General features: G+C 37.3%; 1 protein-coding gene across 1 annotated transcript in view; it reads right to left on the reverse strand.

Annotated features, from left to right (window-relative positions):
• LOC122814113 (extracellular calcium-sensing receptor-like) overlaps positions 1-12321 on the reverse strand; it is a 103986-nt gene extending 91665 nt beyond the window's left edge. The window contains exons 1-2 of the mRNA XM_044086727.1: positions 11925-12321; positions 8524-8551 (exon numbers count right to left, since the gene is read on the reverse strand). Of these exons, the coding sequence (XP_043942662.1) occupies positions 8524-8551; positions 11925-12321 (425 nt within the window). The remainder of the gene's footprint in view (positions 1-8523; positions 8552-11924) is intronic.
• Between the last annotated feature and the right edge of the window lie 13326 nt (positions 12322-25647).

Here is a 25647-nt window from a genome sequence, read left to right on the forward strand (position 1 = left end):
AGACTGAGTAAGTAGCAGAAGTGGTAGTAAGAAGAAGGTAGGTGTAAGACAGCTGGAGATGTATTTGGAGTTGAGATGAAGTGAGGTAGTTAAGAATGTTATAAGAGGGTCTGAGAGATTGTGTGAGTAAAGTAGGGGAGAGTACAGGGAAAGCCAATAGAGAGATTTAATGAATAAAGTAGGGGAGGAAACAGGGAAACCCAGAGCCTGCAGAGGAAAGATTGCAATGATCCGACGGTGGGAGGTAGGGTGGCTAGGGGAGGGGAGACAAAGAAGAGGTTGGCCAAGAGGACTCTTGGCACATGAACATGTGTAAATGCCATTTGCACTTCAGTATGACACCAGTATGCTATACTATGTGCATAACATGTATGCGTTTCTAACACTGGTAGGGCCAGAGTTAACTCTGTCTCTCTGCCTAACTCCACCTTACCTTTCTACCATTGCACAGTCCTCACCAGAGGATTTATACTTCATATCACAAAAAAGTAAATTACAGCATTCCCCAAAATAATTTTTTCAGAAATGGTTGTGTGACTCCTTTAATCCCTTGCAGGAATCAGCTTCAGCATATATATATGAACACCACTGAAGACATGCAAAACATAACTGTGATATCACATTCAAATAATATTAATATTTCTTAGAAATGAAAAAACTGTACATATTTAAAAAAAAATTAAAAAAAACTACATGGGACATATCTCTGTTTTGATATTATACTCCAGGACAGTTTTAATTTATTTACCAAAATAAAATGGAACTGAAAAAAATGGAACTGCATTGGACTACATGTCCTGTTATTACACCAAGCTTTCCCACGGCTATCATTTCTGTAGCCAGTAGCCCTATATTGGTGTATGGACTGAGTAGAGTGATGTCACACTCCATTGGTTGTGGTTCAGACACTAGTATCCCCTGCATCAGACATCTACACCTCATTTTTGTTTTAGATCTTCAGTAGTATAGCATCCTTTAAAGCCCAAGTCCAAACCACAAGCAGGTTCAATGAAAGAAAACAAAATGCTTCTCTGCCTTCTGCAGGAGCCATATGGAACTAGTTAGATCAGGCCACCAATGATTATGAGTGGAAACAAATCAATATGTTGCAGGAGCTGAGGGAAGAGCTAGCCATGTAACAGTGTGCATCAAACTCCAAGCAAGTCTCAAAGAAAGAAAACAAAATGCTTCCTGTCTTCTGCAGGAGTCATTCCTGCACAAGTTAGATCAGGCCACCAATGGTTATGAGTGGAAAAAATTAATATATGGTAGGAGTCGGGGAAGATACAGCCACGGAACAGTGGGTTTCAAGTTTGTATTACTCTAATAAACTGCATTAAATAAAAGTGATAATTTGTCTCCTTTTACATTGAAGTTCTCTGTAGTATGTGTATTATTAGGACCTTGGACCATGTTCAATTCTGGCAAAAGAGCTAAAGAGAACCTGCTGAATCTTTCACAGAGCAAGGCATAAGTACTAAAATAGATACACTAACAAGTTAAGACACAAGTGCTAAAAGATACAGACACTTCATAATCAATGAATATGTATTTAAAGGTAGCAATGGAAGCTTGCAATGCAAGCATTGCTTTTTGGAAGCAGAGCTGAATATAGAGGCTATAAGAATTCTAGAAAATACTGCAAAATTTGGTATGCTCAGCAACTTACTACAAACTCTCCACAAGAAAGTGGTGGACATAAAAGGATCAGTTTGCTTAACAATCTTTGCCTTAAAAAGGGCCTAGAAAGAAAGAATATTTCTGCATTCTTGGAGAAGGAGTTGAAGGAACCATTGAATATTAACCTGTTGCAATTGATATCACTGATACTCATCATGCTCTACAACTGCTGAAGGAAATGGCAAACCTCTGTGTCAAGCGATTTTTTGCTTATCGAATGAGAGTGACAAAAATTTATAAACTGTGCCAAGCTAAAGATGGAAAACCCTTTCTCCTAAAAGGGTGTCAGGGAACATCCTAAGAATGTGTAAATACCAGAAAATTATTTATCTAACGTCTGATTTTTATGTTTTAAAAATAACATCCCTCTGTATCTAAAAATTTCCACCTACATTAAATGTAAAACTTGATCTCCAACACAAGAAGCCATGTTATTTCTGTGAATTGTCCTACTGAAAGGTACACCCTTTAAGTATAATGAACACATGGGGATGGACAATTCCAAAAGAACTATGGGGCTAGAAAGATATGCAGCAATCGTATCATCTACAGCTAGCATGCAAGAAAGCAGCCATATAGCAGCTGATACAATCAGCCTTCAGGAAAATGGTCTGGTTCCAAGGCAATAGAAGAATTTGGTAAAATAACTGTTTCTGGAAGACTCCTCTGTGTAGAAACAGAGCAAGCTCTTGAAGGAATGCCAGAGCACTCCAGAGGACATAACAGATAAGGATGGCTCCTTCACATTGCCAAGGCCAGCATTCAAACAGTCAAAAAAGGGACAGAGAGGTCCATGTAGTAAAAAGCAAAAGTTGGCAGTTAGTGGAAAGAACAAAAATATTCCACAAGATGACTATTGCTTTGGTTTTAACATAGATTCTTCTTCTTCTTCTTCTTCTTCTTCTTCTTCTTCTTCTTCTTCTTCTTCTTCTTCTTCTTCTTCTTCTTCTTCTTCTTCTTCTTCTTCTTCTCCTCCTCCTCCTCCTTCTCCTCCTCCTTGCAGGTTAGTGAAATGATGGGAAGAGGTAAGGGTAATACTTTTTGTGCTGTGATACAGTTATATACTGGCACTGATGGTCTAAACCCTGGGCTGTATATACACCTTAAACACTCCATTATTTTGTCTCTTAAACAGTTATTTAAAACCTTTCAATAAGAAGACAAAATCAGTCCTACAAGTCAGAATTCTATCTTTACAATCCTTCCCAAAAGGATTCCCAAATCAGAGAGGGATAAGACTTTAGTAGCCGACTATCAGCCCATATCCCTTCTGAATGATGGTATTACATTTTTTTGCTGAGGTTTTGGCAAGAAGGTTGAAAATAATACTTCCTAAACAGATTATAAAAATGGAAACAGGCTATATTAAATGATGGAGCAGTGTATACCACTTTTGCACACTTAAATTATATCTCAAAAGTCCAAAAACAATACAAGATCTTGCCATAGCTGTTGACTCTGAGAAGGCCTTTGATTCCATTTGAAGAGCTTACCTTTGAAAGGTACTTGAAATGTTGGATTTTCCTAGTAATTATATGCCCATGGTACATTTCTTGGATAACATCCCCTCAGCTCGTGTCTTAACAAGTAATGTATTATCTCATAGTATCCATCTCAGCAGGGGTACTCGTCATGGATGCTAATTGTCAACAATGCTCTTTCATTTTGCTATAAAGCTGCTAAATGGGTGGTTTAACAGTAATAATAACACTCAAGGCTGAGTAATGATGGGGATTGACATTAAAGCACTTTTACTTGCAAATGATTGTGGTGCTAACCCTGAAATCCAGAACAAAAGTTCTCATGCACAGCTAAGATACTTCCCACCTTGAACACTCTTGCTCACTTAGTAGCTAATCCTCACAAAACAAAACTATTTCCAATAAAGAGACAAGCTGAAATTTGAAAACTGCAAAACTCTGATACTCTTTTTACATGGAGAACATCACCCCTGAAATATCTATGCATATGCTTGCATACTGATCATACTTCAATGTTATATAAACTTACTACCTGGAACCAGCTATTCATTTGGGTCCACATATGGTGGAAATGTTTCTTCTCTCTAATAACATACAAAGTAGTAATTAAAATGTTTGTGGACCATCATCTCTTTTGCATTTTCCTTGCTTGTTGGATCAGTTAACTGGAATTGGAAGATATGTTGGGTTAGCGATGAGGTTTCTGTAGTGCCCACAAAGTTTTCTGGGCTGGGTATACCTGACTGAAGAAGATATTAGAAGGCATGTGGTCTCTCTGATTTATTCAGTTTGAATCATTAGAGTTTCCCATATAAGTTAGTCTAAAAGGGAAAATTATGGGAGTTCATTCTTTAGGAGGCCTAAGTTAGTTTTATAAATGAGTTTCTAGTTATTTAAAAATTTGACCATATTTGCACCACACATACAATCCCGCAAGAACTCTGTAAAACTGAACCTAGGGAAAAGACATAGGGAGACAACTTGTGCAGGTGTGGGGGGAATTATTTAATGGAATTTGGAAGAGAAGGAAATTCTGGCAGCCTAGAAATAGGTAGTAGTTTCCCCAATAGCTTGAGAAGGAAAGGATCGGGATTTGGCAAAGTCATGTGCCACATATCAGTATTAAACCATGATTGTAAACTGCTAATGACTATTTTAGAAATGAGACTTAATAAAATCCTTCCTCAACTAAATTCACCTAATGAGACTGGATTTATTTAGGAGGCGGGTGGCAGACAATGTATGAAGAATAGTAATGGTGATACAGGATACACAAGTACACACTCAGCCATTGGCAATCATAGGGTAAGATGGGGAAAAGTCTTCAATAGGGTTGAATGGCAATTTCTTCGTGAGATTCTATGGAAGATGAAGTTTCCAGGAAATTTTATTGAGTTACTTAAAAGGATCTGAGGTCAAAAAAGCTCCAGTAAAATTGAGAATTTAACACAGAGCACTTCCTTATAAGTGCGTTTACTGTGCAAATATGTCTACTTTCCCTATTCTTAAGCACTCTATACTTCAACCCCCTAGCAGAGTTAATAAGAAGTTTCACAATATGAAGATATAGGCAGAGGTCTCAAAACTATTAATTTTCCTATTTGCAGATGATGTATTTCTTACAAAGACAAAAAAAATACTAAAAGTATGGGGGTCTAAAAAAACAATTTGGAGATTATAGCAGTTATAAAGTAAACACAAACTTATCATACGCCTTGGATATAAATAATACAGTTATACAAGAGATATGGCAAAGATAAATAGTTATGATGGAATACAAAGCTATCAGGTACCTAAGGATTTGTTAGATTTAGGCAAAGTGAACAAGTTTTACATTGGCATGTTCTAGCTTACATTTTATTTTTCTGCCAAGCATTCTAGCACCATATTCTGAAGAAAGACATTAACAACATAGAAGGATAGATGAGGGATTTTATACAGAAAGTCAAGAGCTCTAGAGTAGCTTGGGAGACTCCCATCCTACCCAAGTATTTGGGAGGTTTGGCTGTGCCAGATGTAAGACTATAATAAAGCGTTAATGGTACCACTTTATATATGACTCCCGATGTCATACTATCATGCAAGATTGAAATAAATGATATTTGAAAAAGTTTTGGATTTAAGAAGCAAAGTCTTTCTAGTATTTATCTGGGGTCATAGGGTACAAATGAAATTTGAAGGGCATATAGTTGATAGGATAGGGACAGAAATGGAAAAGATATTTTCTAAGAAGGTGCTACACCATTAGAAACAGGATATACTGCCTACTGGCCTGTCAATTAAGGAATTACCAGAATGGAAAGTTAGCCTTAGATAAGTGTGAAACCAGATAGGAATATGTTATCAAAAGTAAAAGGTTGTTTCTTATTGGGTTAATACAGCAACTAACAACAACTGTCTGGATTACTCAGGCAGGGGAAACATTGCCAGTAATAAAGGTAGGGATAGTTAAAATTTGACATGGGCAAATGAGAAACTCTTGTCTGGTATTTTGGGCAGCCCACAAGCAATTAATCCTTAGGCAATCTATAAGAAATAAGCAGAAGAAATGATTTGAGAACATGGCAGGGAAAGTTATAACTAATGAATAATGGAGAAGAATAATATAGTTACCAAGGATAGTAACTATAGCCTTAAAGTATAAAATATTTTGGTGGAAGTGTTAACATAATTTCCCAGGAGCTGATGCTTTCTGTTAGAGATGTCAGACTCTTGCATGGGGAAAATAGGAGAATGAATTCTGGGGGTGTGCTGAGCTGAAAGGTTTCTAACAAGATCTCAAGTTGCTACTTAGGCAGATAACACAAGAGAGCTATTTAATTCACCATAGAACTATTCCTTACAGGGACCTTAGAAGAGATACAGGCACAGGATCCATTCCGCTATAGATCTGCATAATAATTTTCATAGGCAAAGAAAACAATAACCAGACAATGGAATAATCAGACTCCTGCAACCTTAGTTGACTTGGTGAAGCTGATTTCCTCTCTCTATATAACCAGGTGTTGGATGAATCAGACTCCTACAACCTTAGCTGACTTAGTGAAGCTGATTCCCTCTCTATATATAACCAGGTGTTGGATGAATCAGATTCCTGCAACCTTAGCTGGCTTAGTGAAGCTGATTCCCTCTCTATATATAACCAGGTGTTGGATGAATCAGACTCCTGCAACCTTAGCTGACTTAGTAAAGCTGATTCCCTCTCTATATATAACCAAGTGTTGGAAGAATCAGACTCCTTCAGACTTAGCTGACTTAGTGAAGCTGATCTCTTCTCTATATTGGGAAAAAGAAAAACATGCAGCAAGTAAAGGAACTAATTTTGGGAGAGTTATTGATTTGGTGAAAGTATGTGGAGCAACAGGGAGAACAGAGGAACTTAGCAGAAATTTTGACTTTGAAAAGGAAAAGAATAGATCAGTGCCCAGTCAACTAAATAACAAAGGTAATGCTATAGAAGGGAGCAAGAATAACAATTAAGTTACCTGAAAACAGACTCAACATTCTGTTACATTTTTAAGCAAAGGTTTAGAAGGTGCTTGAAATTTGGTAACCGATGTTCTTATGGATTTAAATGAATGTAGACCACCAAAATAAGGTCTATATTAGAAGTTTGAATGCACAGGTGTCCGAACGCCGTAACATTGAACTGGGAAGTTTCGAAATGTCAAAATAGCAAAGCCGCGGAACACCAATTTTTTTCCCAGGGAAAAAATTTGGTGGGCCGTTTCCACAGCTTTGCTATTTCCTCCACTGTGGTGCAATCTCAGAGTTGGTATATTTAAGTAGGGGGGTGTGGGGGCAAAGCCCCCCACATTAGGAATATTTTATAGTGTACATGTGTTTTTTGCTTTTGTACTGCTGTTCTGAGCATTCAGAGTTATTGCATTTTGAACTTCCGGGTTCGACATTTACGTAGTCAAAATTACTGCAGTTCGACTATGTGATATAGACCCCAAAAATACATTGACTTGTTTGTTAATATGACACAGAGAATGGGATTTGTGTTTAGAAGAATACCAAATGCTGGTATTGGACTGAAGGTAAATGTACAAGGCTTTTCATGACAAATGAACCAAGCTGCCAACTATCAACACAGTCGATGGTTTATCTCAAAGTGCACCATTCATATGATCTGCACAAATGGTCAATGTTTCTTTCTTTTATGGTGAAATATTTGGCAATTATGCATTTTCAAATAGACCACATCAACACACAGGTTGCCACTTTGCTGCAGGTAATTGGCAAAGATCCTTCTAAGGAAAGATTATTGGCAGACTTTTGTTAAAATTTTAAGAATAGTGGGGTCTATTTGACAAAACAGTTCTTTGCTTATACCATGGGTATTTGGTATTCATTGATGGCCATAATAGAGCTTTTATATGTAACCCCTGCTGTTCTGGATGTCAATAGTTTACTCCTCTCTTAAGTACAAATTTTGGGAATGCCCTTGTAATTTTAAGCTTTGGAAAATTCTCTTCATTTCAATAAATTAGATATTTCTGAAACAGATGGCATGTTCAGAAGCAATTTTTGTAGGAATCTAAGACTGTAAAACAGACAACAGCGCCTGGGGAGAGGGGCATGGATTCTTCAACTGTCAACTGTTAAGGCATAAATTGCTTCAGAATGGAAATACCTAGAGACATTGCCATTGTTTCTGGTTCAAAACAGTGGCTTTAAAAAAGTAGACAGTTAATGGGGTTTTGTACCCATATAAAGAGTCAAAAAATTATCAGGGTTATAACTTATGTTTACAGAAAAAAATTAATCAATATCAGATACAGTTCCATAAAGTGCTTAGGTTTGACAATTACAATTATCTCTAATAACTAATAGTCATTACTGTTTTAAGCCATATAAGACTTATCTAACTGTAATATGAAAAATTAATCTCTAGGATTCAATAAAATTGGTGTAGGCTCCATGTAGAGCCTACATAAAATGTACCTGTGTACACAGCCATGGTTCCCCCTCAGCAGCATGCCATGCATATTAATCATGGCCCACTGCTGCGGGACAATACAGTAATATGGATATTGAATCCATGTAGGCAGCAGTGTAGTGCCCCGTGGTTGTAGATGTTATGTACAGTAGAAGAGTCCCTTTAATGTACCCTACTTGTGTAGAAATATATGTGTATTTTAGTATGTTGTGTTTTATTTTTGTATTTTTTAATTTTTTAATGCCCATTTGCATGGCATGGAACACAGTAATGCTGAGCTGAGCTTACACATACACAGCTGACACCTGCCAAACATCTAAAAAAAGAAACCAAATGTAATTATTTATTTATTTTGCTTTCTAGCAATGCCCATTTGCATGGTGAGGCACTGAGTGCAGCAATGTGAGCTGTACTTACACATGCACAGGTGACATCTGCCAGACATCTAAAAATAGAAATCAGATGTAATTAATTAAGTGTTTTTGTCAACGTGTTTTTATTTTATATTATGAATGGCTGTTTCTGAGGTGAGGTGGAGTGCTTAGTAGTATACATGAATTTGTACTGGTTCTCTTACTATCCATGTAGCTGAATAGGTAGAGTCACAGGGTTCAAGTCCCCAGAAGTCATAACTTTTTACATGTATTGCTGTGGAAATGTGTGAGGTGACCTAAAGGGTGGTTTAATTTAAAAACAAAATTGTTACATTTGAAAAAGCTGCGCGGTGCTAAGCACTGCTTAAACATGGTTAATGGGTACTCTTGTTTGCGCGTAGCTAATCTTTGCTAAAACACGGTTATGCGAGTTTAAGTGATGATCAGCTCCGCTAAGCGGGTTTGTGTGATGCCAAGCAATGTGGCACTTTTTTGAATGTTGCAGTATGACATGTGAAGGTGGGAAAACAGCTTATATTAAGGACAATAGGCAAGAATTCTTCAGCCTTCATTAAAGTGTTATTAACCTGTCAATATTGGAAATACAATTTTTAAAAAACAAACCACTGAAAAATCCACAGAGAAGCAGCCTCAGTCCAGCATGGCACACAACCCATGTTTATTAATATTATGAGCGCTTTTGTTTGGTACAATACCAAACGTCTTCAGAAAACCGCATGTAACACAAAACATTCAACTGTTATACTTTAAAATTCATTATGTGATCAATCACCTGATCCAATTCCAACACTAGTCATGTGGTTTGCCCTACAAATTACTTAAAGACATACATATTTTATATGCTATAAAGCTTAATTCATTGTTACATAAAATTTTTATGTTAATAAAACATTATTTTACATATATTTCAAAAACATATTCAAACATAAAACCATATAAAATTAAAAAATATTTAATAGTTATTTGTTAACATCCCTGCCTTACCTATCTATTCAAGCTCTTTAACTTTAGTATGGAAGTAATTGAACAAACATCATTTAACCCAGGTAATACATATGAATGGCAATGTAGTTGCCAAACTAATTCACATGCTTCTAATTTTAAAGATGCAGGTCCCCCCTCTCTTCTTTTTGGATTTGGTCAATAATCGTGAACTTAAACCAGTGCCCTGGATGTTTTTTTACATGGTTTGCTAAAGTGGTTTCTAACTTTTCTTTCTTTATAGCGTAGAGATGCTCATAAAGTCTCTCTCTCAGTTTCCTATCTGTCTTCCCTATGGAGAAACTGGGACAATGCTAGCATAAAGCTATATAAACAACTCCACTAGAATTACAATTATATTTATGTTGTGTCTCATACTTTCTATCTCTGATGGTAAAGGAACTTCCTATGTCAATGTACTTACAATGAGGGCAAGATCTGCATTTGAACATGCCTTTTATTCTACTATTAGGTATATCCTGAAAATTTAAAATGTTCTTAAAATTCAAACCTTTCTTAAAAACAAATTTCAGTTTCATATTACTAAAATTATTGCAAACTGTGTCTGTAGCTAATAAGGGCCAATTTTTATATATAATATTTCTTATAGCTAGTGCGTTTGTGTTAAAAGTAGTGATGAATAATAAGTTGTTGGAAAATTCACTATTAGTTACACTATCACCCATGTTTATGTGATTTAAAATAAAATCCTGAGCATTATGCTCACTCAAAATTGCTTTATAAACTCCTTGTGTTCGTTTATTCACTACTTCAATTCTTATCTCATTCACAAAATTGTCCGGGTGTCCCCTCTTAATAAACATAGAAGTCAAGTTATCACATTTTACTGAAAAATCAATTTCTGTTGTGACCATTCCGGCTGCCCAAACAAATTGCCCCTTTACTACCGAATTTTTTTGTTGTAGGGGATGCTGACTTGTATAATGAAGAAAAGAATTTGAAAATGTAGTTTTCCTATAAATTGTACCTTTAAAACTATTACCTTCATGGTCTTTTGAAAGTCTCACATCTAAAAAAGAAATTTCATCTTTCTCATATGTGTGAGTGAACTGTAAAAAAGTTGTAGTGTTATTTAAATGTTGAATAAATAAATTTACTTCATATTCACTACCATTAAATAAAATAAAAACATCATCTAAAAACCATGTGTAAAAATGTATCATATTAAAAAAATTGTTGGTGTCATTAAATATATACCTGCTTTCCCATTCAGCTAACACCAAGTTTGCATAACTGCCACCACATGGTGATCGCATGGCCACTCCTTTTTTTTTGCAAATAAAATTTTGTGTCAAACAAAAATGAATTGTTGTTTAAGATAATATCTAAAAGTTCCTCTATGTTCAACAACTCAAGGTTTGTGACTCCCCTACTTCTCAATTTTGAGCAAACTCATTCAACACCTATTTCATGGGGTATACATGTGTATAAATCTTTCACATAAACAGTTAAAAAGGCATATTGTTCACTGTATGTGAAAGCATTAATATCATTCAAGAAATACCATTAATCTTTGCATATATGTGATTCTTTGACTATGTATTTTTTTTTAATACTTCCACATATTTTGCTATTGGATATGTCAAAGATTGTCTGCTATTCACTATGGGTCTTAAAGGGAGGTTCTGTAAATCTTTATGGATCTTCGGAATCCCAAAGATCACTGGTATTTTTGGTGCAGGCATAGAAAAATAGTTATGTACTTTCAAATCAATTGTACCTTCAATAAATAAATCACTAGTATACATTTTAATTCTATTATAGGAAACATTTAACTGATTCAGTGAAATCAATTCATAACTACTTTCATCACTTAATATCAATGCCATTCGTCTTACAAAATCACTTTTTTCCATGAATACCAAACCACCTCCCTTGTCAGGTTTCATAACCCTTACCCCACTGAATTTCAAGTAGTTTATTAAATCAATTTCCAAGATAAACATATTTTTATACCTATTATGTCCCATTCCATCACAAGTGAATGCATTTCTAATGTCTAATTCACATATTTTTTCGAATGTGGAAATAATAGGAGCTAAAGGTGGATTATAAGTGCTTGGAACCACAAATTCACTTACATTTTCATTTTGATGGAAGATTAATTTAAAATTAACCTTCTTTGTAAAAAGCTTTAAGTCAATTAATGTATTTGCAATGTCTCCTTAGCAAGTTGGAACAAATGACAAGCCCTTTGATAACAAATCAGTTAGCTGGCAGTAAATTTCAAAGTCTGAATAATTATATATGTTAAAGTCATGCTCAGCATTTGTTATTATTATAAAATGTTCCTCACATTCCACTTCTGTCTCAACTATAGTAGGTGGAATACCTATTGTTTTGGCTATTTCTGATGCTGTCGTCGGTTCTGATAGTTGTATCTCCTGTTGTGACCCCCTTGGTGGAAATCCCATTTATTACTGTTCTGGTTACTTGAATTTGCAGGATGCTGGTAATTTGAAGTGTCAGAATTACTATTATTCTGTTGTTTCCATTGAGGGCCGTTCCTTCGGTTCTGAATACGTTCACTTCGCCTTAACACTCCAGGTCCATTTGAGGGTTGTTGAACCACTGTAGTGTATGTTACGTTGCCTGCTACATGGTCACTGTTTTCATCATCTTCAGAAAACCCATTACTAGGATTTGAGTTGTTTATATCTACGTCACCTAGGTTGTTCCACTGTTGAGACAATGGAGGGGGTGGATACACCGAACCATTACTATATTCTGTATTATCACGTTCTAATTTTTTATTTTTAGTTGCTTTACATTTCAAAATTTGAATGTCAATGCTAGAAAAAAATACATGAATACTCATATTTGTATCTTCCAAAGTCTTGGTTGTTTTTAATTTGTTTATCAATAATGTTTATTTCCCTTACAAGGGATTCAACCATAAGCTGATAGTGGTTTATTAACATTTGCAACAGTTCAAGTCCTTGCTTATCGAACAATTTTTTTAAGTCCAAATGAAAGGGGGAATTTCTCACTAACCCAGTTGGGTAATGCCAGATTCTAAGTCCTTTAGGTACTTGTTGTCTCCTTAGACATTCTTAAAAATACGAAATTTCTAGTTGAAGTTTTTTCAACTTGAAAGATTTGTAGTCAAGGATATTTAAATTGTTCAACCAAAACCAAAAGGCACTCGAGAAGTAACAAGAGGCTCGACTCCTTAGTTGTGCTTCAAACACTTTAATGTGACTCACAGCACTCCAAAACACGTACCACACATAAACGCAAATTACAGGACACAGTGCATTTTCGTTTCGTATAACTTCTTCTGATGTATAACTAAATACATGAATGATTCCACCCCTATCTTTAAATATGCATTTGACTAATTACTTAATTGATCAATAAAACATTTAGGTACTATTTAAATTTTTTATGTATTAGTATAAGTTTGAATTTTGCTCATTCAAAAGGTTGAGGATGTTTGATTTTTTTATTATTCTTTTATATTTGTATATACCAAGTAACTGTGCAAAATTTTTTAGTACCTGCAGGTAAATATTTATATTTGAACACTAGATGGTGCTAACTCCTGCTGATTATGAACTGTATTAAATTATTATTTATGTATTTCAATGTACTTATAATAGTATTTAGGTGTTAAGCTGTTTGTAGGTTTTATGTATATTTTGGTAGTTTTAAAATGTATTTTATAGATGTTGGTTTTATATGTTAAGTAGAAATGTTTAGGTTGTTTCTTATGGAAGTGCCTATTAAATAGTACCTAAATGTTTTATTGATCAATTAAGTAATTAGCCAAATGCATATTTAAAGATAGGGGTGGAATCATTCATGTATTTAGTTACACATCAGAAGAAGTTATACGAAACGAAAATGCACTGTGTCCTGTAATTTGCGTTTATGTGTTTTGGAGTGCTGTGAGTCACATTAAAGTGTTTGAAGCACAACTAAGGAGTCGAGCCTCTTGTTACTTCTCGAGTGCCTTTTGGTTTTGGTTGGACTGTTTTCGGCACTTGTCCGTGGTTTTGTTTTGAGTTCTTTGGTATGGAAGTGGAGGAGGCATCAGCGACTTCTTTTCGTTCTGAGGTGGGAGGTGGCAACTCCGATAAGATGGACAGAATATCTTACCAGTTAACACAGCTAATCGAGCTGTTGATGCCCACAGCCCACCCATCACTGACGTCATTGTCTGGAGTGCCAGGAAACCAGGAAGTTCTACTAAGGAGAGTGAACAGCGAGGTGTAGCTACAGGTGTGCTACTGGGAAAAAACTACAAACCTTTTTTAGACAATATACCAGGCACCTCAGACCAGGATATTCCTTCTATTTTTAGGACATCCTCGAATGACGAAAATAATGGTGCAATGAGTCACCGAGATGATGGCAATGCAATACAAGGAAATAAACATAATGGACAGAGGTACAAAACTGATTTTGCTAGCATAATGCATTTGAAATATAGTTTCAATGGTAAAAAAATACCCCTATCTGTGGAAAGTGATGTAAATATTTCATATGACTATAATGTTAAAATGCTGGATGACTTACTGTTTAAATATAAAAATATTGAATTGGAAAATGCTTATTTAAGGGAATGTTTGCGCTTAAAAATTGTTCCCAAAGCCTTACGATTATACAAATACCCTAACAAAGTTAAGGAAGGTAGTGAGTTCCATTTTGAATTACTTACCATTTTTGACAATTGTGTGTTTGATATACTGAAAGCTATAATTGAAGAAAATGAGAGAGAAATGGAACGTTTACAGGGTAAAATAGAAAGTATTAACTCAAAAATAACTGAAGATTTGCTATTTACCATAGAGGGAAGTCAAAGGAAATATTATGAAACATTACAAAGAATTGAATAGAGTATTAGGAATGTGTACGAAAGGAAAATTAGAAAATTAGAAAGGGATATAAATGAGTATAAGGAAAAAGTGTGCTACCCAAAACCTAGGGAATATCCCTATAGGCAAAATTATATGTCTGAAAATGTTTGGGGTCAAAAAGAGCACCCCATGAGTGAGCAACAAGACACTATGGAGGAGTTAGCTAATATTAATGATTATTCTGAGTTCTCACCATTAAGGAGATCAGAAAGAATAAAAAATAATTATCAAAAAAATAATTATCAAAAAAACTACCAATATGGGGGGAGGGGGGTGAACAACAACAACAAAGGTTTCCAACAGTGGTAGGAAGTGATAACAACAATTTTGAAAAAGATGATTCCCAAGAGTTAATTTCAGTACAAGGACATGTAAGTAAATATAAAGGCTATAATATATTTAATTATAGTAATAGAGAGCTTAGTGAAGTCCACTTTACACTCTTCTCTAAAGGACTTAAATTTGTCCCTAATACGAAGGCCGATGTTAGCAAGGTATTAATAGACTTAAAATTATTTTTAAGAAAGAAAAACTTTGAACTCCTGTTTCAAGGACATGACTCTAATAGCCATAGAATAGAGGAGTTAAGGAAAAAGAGCATTTTTAACCCTCCTTTACACCCGCAACTAAAAAATGTTGAGGCCATTTTGGAAAAGAAGCTAAGGGGTGAGTTACCCAAGAACAAAATCTCTTTTAATCTTACCAAGGAAGAAAATAATCTATTAAGAGATATACGGAGGGATAAATCCATAAGAGTGATGAAACCCGATAAGGGAGGCGGTACTGTTATTATGGACCAAATCTTTTATGAAGCAAAAATGATGGAATTATTGGAAAATACAGAGAGATATGCTAGGGCTTCTTTAAATGAAATAAACATCGGTAATAAAAAAATATACTTAGCCCTTAATGATTTATTATTGGAAGGTTCAATAGATATCCAAACCTTCAAGTACCTACATGTTGAAAAACCCAAAGTCCCCACAATATTTGGAGTCCCAAAGGTTCACAAAAATGTAGAAAATCCCCCAATGAGACCAATAGTAGCCTCAGAAGGTTCTGTTACAGCACCCCTGGCCAGATGGCTTGATGTTAAATTAAAAGACCTATCAATGGAGGATAATGGTGTAGTGAAAGACTCATGGGACTTACTACAGAATTTAACACAGGATATGTTTGATAAGAATATTATCTTTATCACAATCAATATTGTGGATTTATTTTCTTCTATACCATATAGTGAAGGAATGAAATGGTTTGAAGAAGCATTAGTGAACTATGCAACATTTAGTAAGAATGATTTTTACCTTATTTTAACATTAATGGACCTAGTTCTCTGTAATAGGTATATACATTATGAAGGTGAGTTCTTTAAACAAATCCAGGGGGTAGCTATGGGGGCAAGATGTGCTCCGATATATACCAACATTATTTTGTCAGCTTGGGAGGACAGCTACATCATTAATTCTGAGTTCAAACACTGCTGGAAATTTTATAGGTGCTTTTTAGATGACATGTGCTTCTTATGGGTAGGCTCAGAAGATGAATTTGACATTTTTTTTAATTACATCTCTAGGTCAACCAATTTTCTGACATTCACCTATCAGAGTGATAGGAACATTTTAAAATATCTAGACATCTTGATAGGGAAAGGAGAAAATGGATTTTTTTCAAAGATTTATAGAAAAGAAACTTTTTCTAATTCATATTTATCATATAATAGTGCGCACCCCTACCACCAGAAAAAAGGAATAGTAAAAGAGGCAGCAGGATGACTTCGAATGAATTAGACTTTGATGATGAGTGTACATTACTGCGTAATATGTTTAGAGATAGAGGATACCCAATCAGTCTTATTGAGGTAATAGAAAAGGAGGTTAGAACAGGAAGAAATGACAAATTTAAACCTATCCTTGGAAACAGAACAAGATGGAATAATGAAGAATTAAAAGTTGACAAATATGAAGGTGAAAGCAACTTTGTGTTGGATTTTAGTGGTGAAGCAATAAAAATTAGAAAAATAATAGAGGAGGAATGGAATAGATTTAGTGAAATTTCTGACCTTGAATGCTTGTTTGTACAGCCACTGAAATGCACCTATCAAAAGGGAAAGAGTTTAAAGGCAATCTTAGAAGGTAAAAAAAGGAATGAATATAGCAAGGGAAGGAAAAGTTGGAACCTTTAAGTGTGGGAGATGTTCACAGTGCTCACATATTTGTACAAAAGGAACCATTTATATTAAAAGTAGGGATTTCCTAAACCAAAGTAAGTGTTTTGCAAATTGCGAAACTAGTGGTATAGTTTATATAGGGTTATGTGACCATTGTGACACATTCTATGTGGGGAAGTCAGAAAGAAAACTGAAAAATAGAATATATGAGCATTATTATGAAATGAGGAAAAAATGCACACATAATAGGTTCATAGGTTCATAGGTTCATACTAGGCTATCTGCCCAAGGGCATTTATAAGCCTAGCCCATAGTTATTTGGCTTTCTTTAGTTTGAAGAAAACTATGCCTATTATTTTGCTGTGCCTCTGTCAAGCAGTGACACTGAAGTAATCCCTGGGGTATATCTGCGATCTCCCATCCATTGGTCAAGATTCCTCTTGAACAAGGCCAGCGAGGTGCTTTGCCTCACATGTAACGGGATTTTGTTCCACAGCATAGGGAGTCTCTGGGTGATGAATCTGTCCCTCCAGCACGTTCTATTAATAACCGTGTCAAGGTTTAAGTCTCCTGCCCTTGTGGTTCTGAGGGATCTAGATTTTTTGAGGTGAAGCATATTCATCAAATCTGGGTTTGCCATGGCCTTATATGTCAGGCACAGGTCACCTCTGAGCAAGCGGTATGAGACTGAATAGAGCTGGAGTTCTTTCAGTCGGGCAGCATAAGACATATTTTTGAGACCCTTTATCCTTTTGGTGAGGAACTTTTGGGGCCTTTCCAGCTGCTGCAGGTGTTGGGTCAGATATATTCCGAATGGGGCATTGTACTCAATCATAGGTCTAATGAGTGATGAGTACAGGGGGACGATGACCTCCCTTGATCTAGATGTGAATCCCTTCATGATCAGGTGGGCAATGTAGAAGGTTTTCCTAACTACTTTAGCAACATGAGTGTCAAACGACAGGCTACTGTCAACCTGGGTCCCTAGATCCCTGATGACTTCTTCTGTGCTCAGTGGATTGAAACCTATATGGTAGCTATGGGTAACTTTGTTTTTATGACAATGCATTTCTTGGCATTTAACTTTAGGCCATGGCTCTGGCACCAGTTATCCGTTTCTGTGAGGCCCTTCTGAAGGATATCTGTGTCAGACGTGTTTTCGACTATGGCGTCCAGTTTGCAGTCATCTGCAAACTTTGTCAGCCATAACCCTCCTGCTTTTGCTTGTACTTCAGAGAAGTAGATGCCGAACAAGAGTGGACCCAGGACTGAGCCCTGTGGGACACCACTTGTGACAGGCTTTGAGTCTGACATGGCTCCAGCAACTCTGACCCTGTGTGTTCTGTCACTTAGCCAGTTTGCAACCCATCTTGTGATGTATGGGTTTACATTCAAGCTGATGAGTTTTTCGATGATACCTGAGTGGGGTGAAGGCCTTTGCCAGGTCAAGGTAGGCTGTATGGACTGCCTTTCCCTCATCAATGGCCTTGGTGACTGTCTCGAAAAGTCAACCAAGTTTAAAAGGCATGATCTGCCTTTGACAAAGCCAAACTGGGTTGGATCCAAAGTCTGCAAGTTCCCTATGTCTTTATTTATGAGTTCCATTATGATCCTCTCCATGGCTTTGCAGATAAGGCTTGTCAAGCTGATGGGACGGTAATTTCCAGGGTCGGTGGAGGCTAAATGGCGCAGTTTCCCTTGCCCCAGTATTAATGATGAGGGCAGCTAAATTATAGATACTTAAAAAAATTTTTATGTATTAGTATAAGTTTGAATTGTGCTCATTCAAAAGGTTGAGGATGTATGATTTTTTTATTATTCTTTTATATTTGTATATACCAAGTAACTGTGCAAAATTTTTTAGTACCTGCAGGTAAATATTTATATTTGAACACTAGATGGTGCTAACTCCTGCTGATTATGAACTGTATTAAACTATTATTTATGTATTTTAATGTACTTATAATAGTATTTAGGTGTTAAGCTGTTTTTAGGTTTTATGTATATTTTGGTAGTTTTAAAACGTATTTTATAGATGTTGGTTTTATATGTTAAGTAGAAATGTTTAGGTTGTTTCTTATGGAAGTGCCTATTAAATAGTACCTAAATGTTTTATTGATTAATTAAGTAATTAGTCAAATGCATATTTAAAGATAGGGGTGGAATCATTCATGTATTTAGTTACACATCAGAAGAAGTTATACGAAACAAAAACGCACTGTGTCCTGTAATTTGCGTTTATGTGTGGTACGTGTTTTGGAGTGCTGTGAGTCACATTAAAGTGTTTGAAGCACAACTAAGGAGTCGAGCCTCTTGTTACTTCTCGAGTGCCTTTTGGTTTTAGTTGGACTGTTTTCGGCACTTGTCCATGGTTTTGTTTTATATTTAAATTGTTGGCTATCATATCCGTTGAAGAAGAGCTGCCTAAATTACTTGTATTGAATATATTTTCTGTTTGCAGGGAAGTTGGTGCATTTAAACCATTCACTTAAAATAGGTGCATCAGTAACTTACCCATGTCCATTTTCCATACCTTGTGTCATAACTCGCGTATTCGTTTCCTGAGAGGTACCATACCTTCCATACAATTTTTGGAAAACAAACCACTGAAAAATCCACAGAGAAGCAGCCTCAGTCCAGCATGGCACACAACCCACGTTTATTAATACTATCAGCGGTTTTGTTTGGTACAATACCAAACTTCTTCAGAAAAACACATGTAACACAAAACATTCAACTGCTATACTTTAAAATTCATTATGTGATCAATCATCTATTCCAATTCCAACAGTAGTCATGTGGTTTGCCCTACAAATTACTTAAAGACATACATATTTTATATAATATAAAGCTTAATTCATTGTTACATAAAACTTTTATGTTAATAAAACATTATTTTACATTACTTAGTTTGCATTAATTAGAAGCATGTGAATTAGTTTGGCAACTACATTGGCATTCATATGTATTACCTTGGTTAAATGATGTTTGTTCAGTTACTTCCATACTAAAGTTAAAGAGCTTGAATAGCTAGGTAAGGCAGGGATGTTAACAAATAACTATTAAATATGTTTTAATTTTTAATGGTTTTATGTTTGAATATGGTTTTAAAATATATGTATAATAATATTTTATTAACATAAAAGTTTTGTGTAACAATGAATTAAGCTTTATAGCTTAACTATATAACTAATTTACTACAGTGAGACAAGGTAGGCTGGTTTCAGGTGATCCACCTACCTTGGCTCCTCTGGCCATGGCACTGGGGCCCAGCACTTCTGGAAACCAGCCTGGTGGTGCCCCCTCTGCTGCCCCTGTACTACCTGCAGCATCAGGTAGTTCCATCCCATGGGATGGGGCTCATCTCCCATCTGAGAGCAGTGGTAGAGGGGATGTTGTCACCCGCAATGAACTGCCAGGATTGGTGCACAGGATTATGTTCCGTGGTTTTGGACACTGCCTGTGCTGGATGGAGGGTATGCTAGCCATCCTGGTGGGGCAGCATTGCCCCAGAGCCCAGCTTCTACCACTGCCACCCCAGGGTCAGTGAAGGAGCATTGCCGACATTCCCATAGATGGGGACTTACATCACGCTGCTACTTTGTGGAGGTACGTGAGACTGGGATTCCGCAACACCCTCCCCATCCAAGGTGTTCATCTCTCTCTTGTGTCACACACCACCCTTGTCTGCTGTCTTATCTATCTGCAAAAGCTTCCTCATCTTCCCAACTTACCTCCTCCACATGTACCTATGTTCCTTCCCCAACATTCTAATCTCACCTAAAAAAAAATGGTCACCTGTCCCAAAAAAAAATATATCGTCCCATAGATAGCTGTTCATTTCACACATATGTCCACTGGACACACATAATTTGGTCAAAATTAGCTTGAAAATGCAGCTATGTTGTCCTCATCACTCTCTCTCTCTAGGGGTGACAGTCAAATGTCATTGTAGAAGAAATGGATAACTATGGTTCTTTCCTACACTCTTTATGCACATATCTACCAGCCTTTCACTATGTTTTGCCCCCTGTTGCACCCTATTTCACCACTGTCCTATCTCCTCATTTTTCTTTTCTTTAAAGATTTTTTGCATGAAGCTGCGCAACACAGCATATTGCGCAGTGTTGCTAAGCTCAGCTAAATAGAGGTATATTGATATATGTGTTTTAAATGATAATAAACACATACAAAATAAACACCTGCTCCTGATTTTGAACCCGATACCATTACACCTGCAGACCACTGCATTAACCTGCCATGCCACATAACTGTTAATTAAAACAAGTGGTTTAAGCAAAACATAGTAATTGCAAGTTACTGTAATTAAGCGTGTTTAAGCAAAGCTGTGCATCTTGCCGTGTTGTGTAAATTTCCTAAAAAAGTAATGGAAAAACTGGGACTGTAATTGTGACTCTGGTACAGGACTATACCACTAGGAAACCAGACAAAGACTAATAGCTATAACCGAGGTCTCTAATAATAGGTAAATGGGCACTTTTAATAGCAACATGTACAAATACACGTGCTAAAACATTAATGGCAAAATACATGTTCAACTGGGACTCGGGTGGAGAAATACATCCCTATAAAGCCAGGCACATAATAATGGATATAATGGAGGTATGCCACAGGCTGTATGTGTGCACTTGTCTCTTCACAAATACACATGCTGTAACAGTGACTCAGTAGCTCAGTCTGTTAAATACTTTGCAAACAGGAAGTTTTGTCGCACATAGTCCTGGGTTCAAATCCAGTTGTGTGTAGCATTTAAATTACATTAATGTGAAGCCATCAATGAATGACAGAGTCATGGACTCTTTATCCACACAATGCATTTCAAATTAAATGTCTGCTTTTCACTGATGGAAGTTGCAGGCCTGCAGATAGGAACACACTTGACATATCCCTATAGCAACAGTATAAGTGCATAAAGTGTCATGCATTAATATGCATTCACAGAGGATTTTAACTTAGGTAATGCAAATGAGACCTACTAATATCAGAGTGGAGCACACAATCATTTCATAACAATATTACAGATTAGCACAGCTAGCATACTCATATGGAGGTCCTGCTAGTAACAAGGACTGCCAGCACACACATTCCAAGTGACCACCATAATGTAACACATGGCCTGACAGTTTCCCAAATGGATGGCATAATGGTATATTTGCCCCTATGTTTCTCAAGGACACAACAAACATATTGCCTAGTACTCTGCTAGTGATACCATTGCCTAATATACTTACCTTAAACACATGCTTTAATTTGCAGTGGAATGGGTACCCTCAATCTGGCCCTGCCTCTACAACAAGGCTCCCACAGCTCCCACCGTTACTCTTACAGCTTGCTGTCCTCCAAAGTATTCACACTCTCTGCCTATGTCTATTGCCTGCAGCACATACATGTGTATGTAAAAGTAGCTGCTACAGACATGCCCTCTATATCAGAAAGGGCTTCTAATCTACATAAAGGCCTTATAGCTTGTGCTGTGTTTGCATGACATTGGCTGATTATACAGCTAATCAGCTGTGTTGGCTGCAATTAGCATTTCAGACACACATGACATATCTCCTTAGTCCATGTTGCCTGATTCCCTTCCTGATTCACACACATGCTGTCAACCTTTTGGGTCAGCCTTGGCCTCCTACACCCCTGTAGAACAGCCTGTGCAAGGGAATATACCTCTGCCACATCCCTGTCATCCTTGTCATCGATGCAGAGTATTGAAGCTGTGTCTGATGCACAGAATGACTATATAAATTAATATGTAATTGTGTAATGCAGTGTTGCTTTGCCATGCCACTTCTACTGGTCACTGACAGATACTGTGTGCTGACATTTGTAATGCGTTAGCCACATAATATTGTGTGCCTTATGTTGTATGATGTTGTAATGGCTGTATAATTACACAATGAAAGGTGTGTCACAGACCTGCTTATGGTTCAGTTTCAGGAGTCTGTAGGGGATACCTATGGATACACAGTGGCAATAAAGCCATAGACATCACAGCACAGGATGGAATGTCAGCACAGAAGACATATCTCTCTAGCAAGGTACAGCACTATAGGCGCATCACTCCAAAGGGTCATTTGTGTATACCAAGCTAACAAGGACAATGGCGTCATGCAGCCTACTCATGCATCCCTAATCTATGAAATGGTCTGATAGCCTTAAAAGTGTCACCACGGATTTTGGAGCTAACACATGTACAAGCTGTGGTAATGGAGATGACCCATCTACAAATTGCAGTGTCCATTACAAACATTTGTCCTACACCATTTATGATTGTCTTGTTCTGCATCCCATTCTGTAACTTGTACATGATGTGCATTACACCAGATGTGTACTTCACATGCATGGGGAGCTTGCTGCACATAGGGTGTAGTGTCTGTGTTACATACCTTTCTCTCCAGCATGTACTATATATACAACAGTGACAGCGTTGGTGTGTAGAACAGGCAATACATGTGTTAATTCTGTCTTGGATATGGAGGACGTACACAGTGGGATCTGACACCTCCCTGTATGAAGCAGGAGACAGACTACACATGTACGGTATTGACACAGACTGCATCAGACATGCTATCTCCAATGTGTATTGGTTAACCATGGAATCTGTGTGGCTGCTACAGTTGTAAGATATGCCTGTGTAGTGACAAAGCAAGGGTGCCATTGCACTAAATGACAGTTGTGATGAGTGCCAAATAGAGTATAACAATGACAGTCTGGGATTTACATGCCATATCTTTCTGTATAGGTTGTACAAAATTGAACGGATCCCCACAGCTTATCAACCAGTGAAAGTCAAAGGCTACATTACTCTCTGTGCCCATAAGTCCATGAATAATGGCTCAACTGTGTGCAGTGTGAGGACACTACTATATTTTTCTGGGGTGGATGACTTCCAAAAGGATAGTATTGTTCTGTCCTTGGCATTTACTTTTTGTCAGTGGCTCGGACAACAACTGAATGTGTGCCTCAAGCCATCCTGGATAACTGTTGGTTCTGTGTGAAATTCAGTGACAGCTCCTAATATGCAATCACCTGCTAATGTAGTTATTCAGAGGTCAGTGACAGTGGCCATGACTGCAGAGAAGGGAATGGGTACAAGGGGTACTCCATTAATTATGTCTGATGGAAGTCCAGTGGTGACTGGTGTCATTGTAGCATAGGTTTATCCAATGCTATCTCCCCAGGTTATGATTATCAGACACTTGGCTATGCATCAGCTGACATACCACTCTGTAAATAACCTACACAGTTTTCAACAAGGCCTGCTGGCCTAATATTGTCAAACACCATGTCAGGCCATGGTAGGTGGAGTGAGTCATATTACTATCATCCATTGCATAGTGCAACACTCAATGAGGTCAGCCACTTAGGGTAAGTAGGCATGATCTGCCCTTGAGCAAAACAAACTGTGTTTGGCCCAGTGTCAGTAGATGTACAACATTGTTACTGATTGTTTCCATGATAACTCCTTTCATGGCTTTACATATCAGATGACTGCGAGTTCTGGGGAAACTGCTTGGCACTGCATGCTAGTTGTACTCTGTGCAACTAAATACTGCAGTAACTTCCATCATGTTCCAAGAAAATAGTCATCCGTGGTGTCTGTACAGAGCACAGGCAAACAATGGAGGGAAGCGTAATATGTATACCCTGTGAAGGTAAGGTGGGAGGTTTTACACAGGTATTCTGTAGCTGGACATTACTCAAATAGTGTGTACTGAAAGAACACAAATACAATGTGAAGATTGCAGAAATCAGGATAGTCCCCTGAATTGCCGGCTCCTGCCTACTAGTACTGCTGTTCTCACCACCACCATTCTGTCACTGGATACCATGCTCTGATACTTTTTCTGTCATCACACACAAAATGTTATTATGAAGCTCATGATGAGAATCAGGACACAGCCTATGTGTCCATTTGCATGGTTGTCCCACATCAGGAAAGGCTCTGTAAACATTGCACACCCTCCTCCAGGTAGATGCCTTGATTAACAACCTGACCAATCAGTTGGCCTTTGCATGTATTATGCCTTCTGTACCAGGGTTGGTGGTATGTCACTAGGAATTGACCAGATGTTGATTAGGAGCAAAGCTGCTGTGTCACAATATAATGTGCAATGTCCAGTGACATAGATGTCCAGGCTTGCTGAAACAAGACACATCTTAATTGACAATTTTGCAGCAGTTCATGCATCCTGCCCTTCAACATATTAATGGTAGATATCTGCATGACATGGCTGTGAGGCCTACTGCAAAGGACTGACCACCTTTGGCCAAAGTATGTCCACCTGCCACATGTCCTTGGTATGTCATATTGTACAATTATGTACCCAGAACACATCTATGTTCCCACATCACATAACACAACAACCAGTTTGCTGTGTGGTTGCTTGACAGGCATTGTATGCTTGCAAGGGCAACGTAATGTCAGCAAAGTTGAACAAGTCCTCTATGCATGCACAGGCATCCACATCTTCATTGCAAGACATGCCCACAAACACTGTGTTTCAGGCTGTCAATGCCAAGGGTGTGGCAGTATGACCCTAACCTTGCAGGACTTGCACAGTGTCACATTTGTCGGTATGGTATTGGGACCATGCCTAATAACAGGATTATGGTCAATTCAAGGTCCACATGGTTGAAAAAGCATTGCATGGCACACTGTCAGTTGCTGTGTTAATTTAGAGGACCTGCATAAAGGTGACATGTTACTTTTCACCATCTGTCATGATACTGCCTAACAATGACATGCTGTGACGTACACACAAGCATAACTGTATTGGTAATGACAGTATCAATGACTGCGGATGAGATGTGGAAAGTGTCCCCACCCCTCTACTCCTATGCCACACAAACACAATGTGTGACAGATGTGACTGTACTTCAAACCTTGATTCCATGGTGTCTCACACAGCAGTCAGTACATATGGAAATGAACATTTTGGTAACATGCACAGCTCATCTCCTGCACCACCCAAACCCACATCACAGACCTGCATGTGTATAGCTCCTTACCAGATACATTACCAAACAACAGACACCTCAGAAATCCTACCTCTGGAGAGCACTGTCCACATAATAGTGCATGCACCAC

The sequence above is a fragment of the Protopterus annectens genome, chromosome 10.part0 (genome assembly GCF_019279795.1).
Source record: "Protopterus annectens isolate FY-2018-M chromosome 10.part0, PAN1.0, whole genome shotgun sequence".
Classification (NCBI taxonomy): domain Eukaryota; kingdom Metazoa; phylum Chordata; order Ceratodontiformes; family Protopteridae; genus Protopterus; species Protopterus annectens.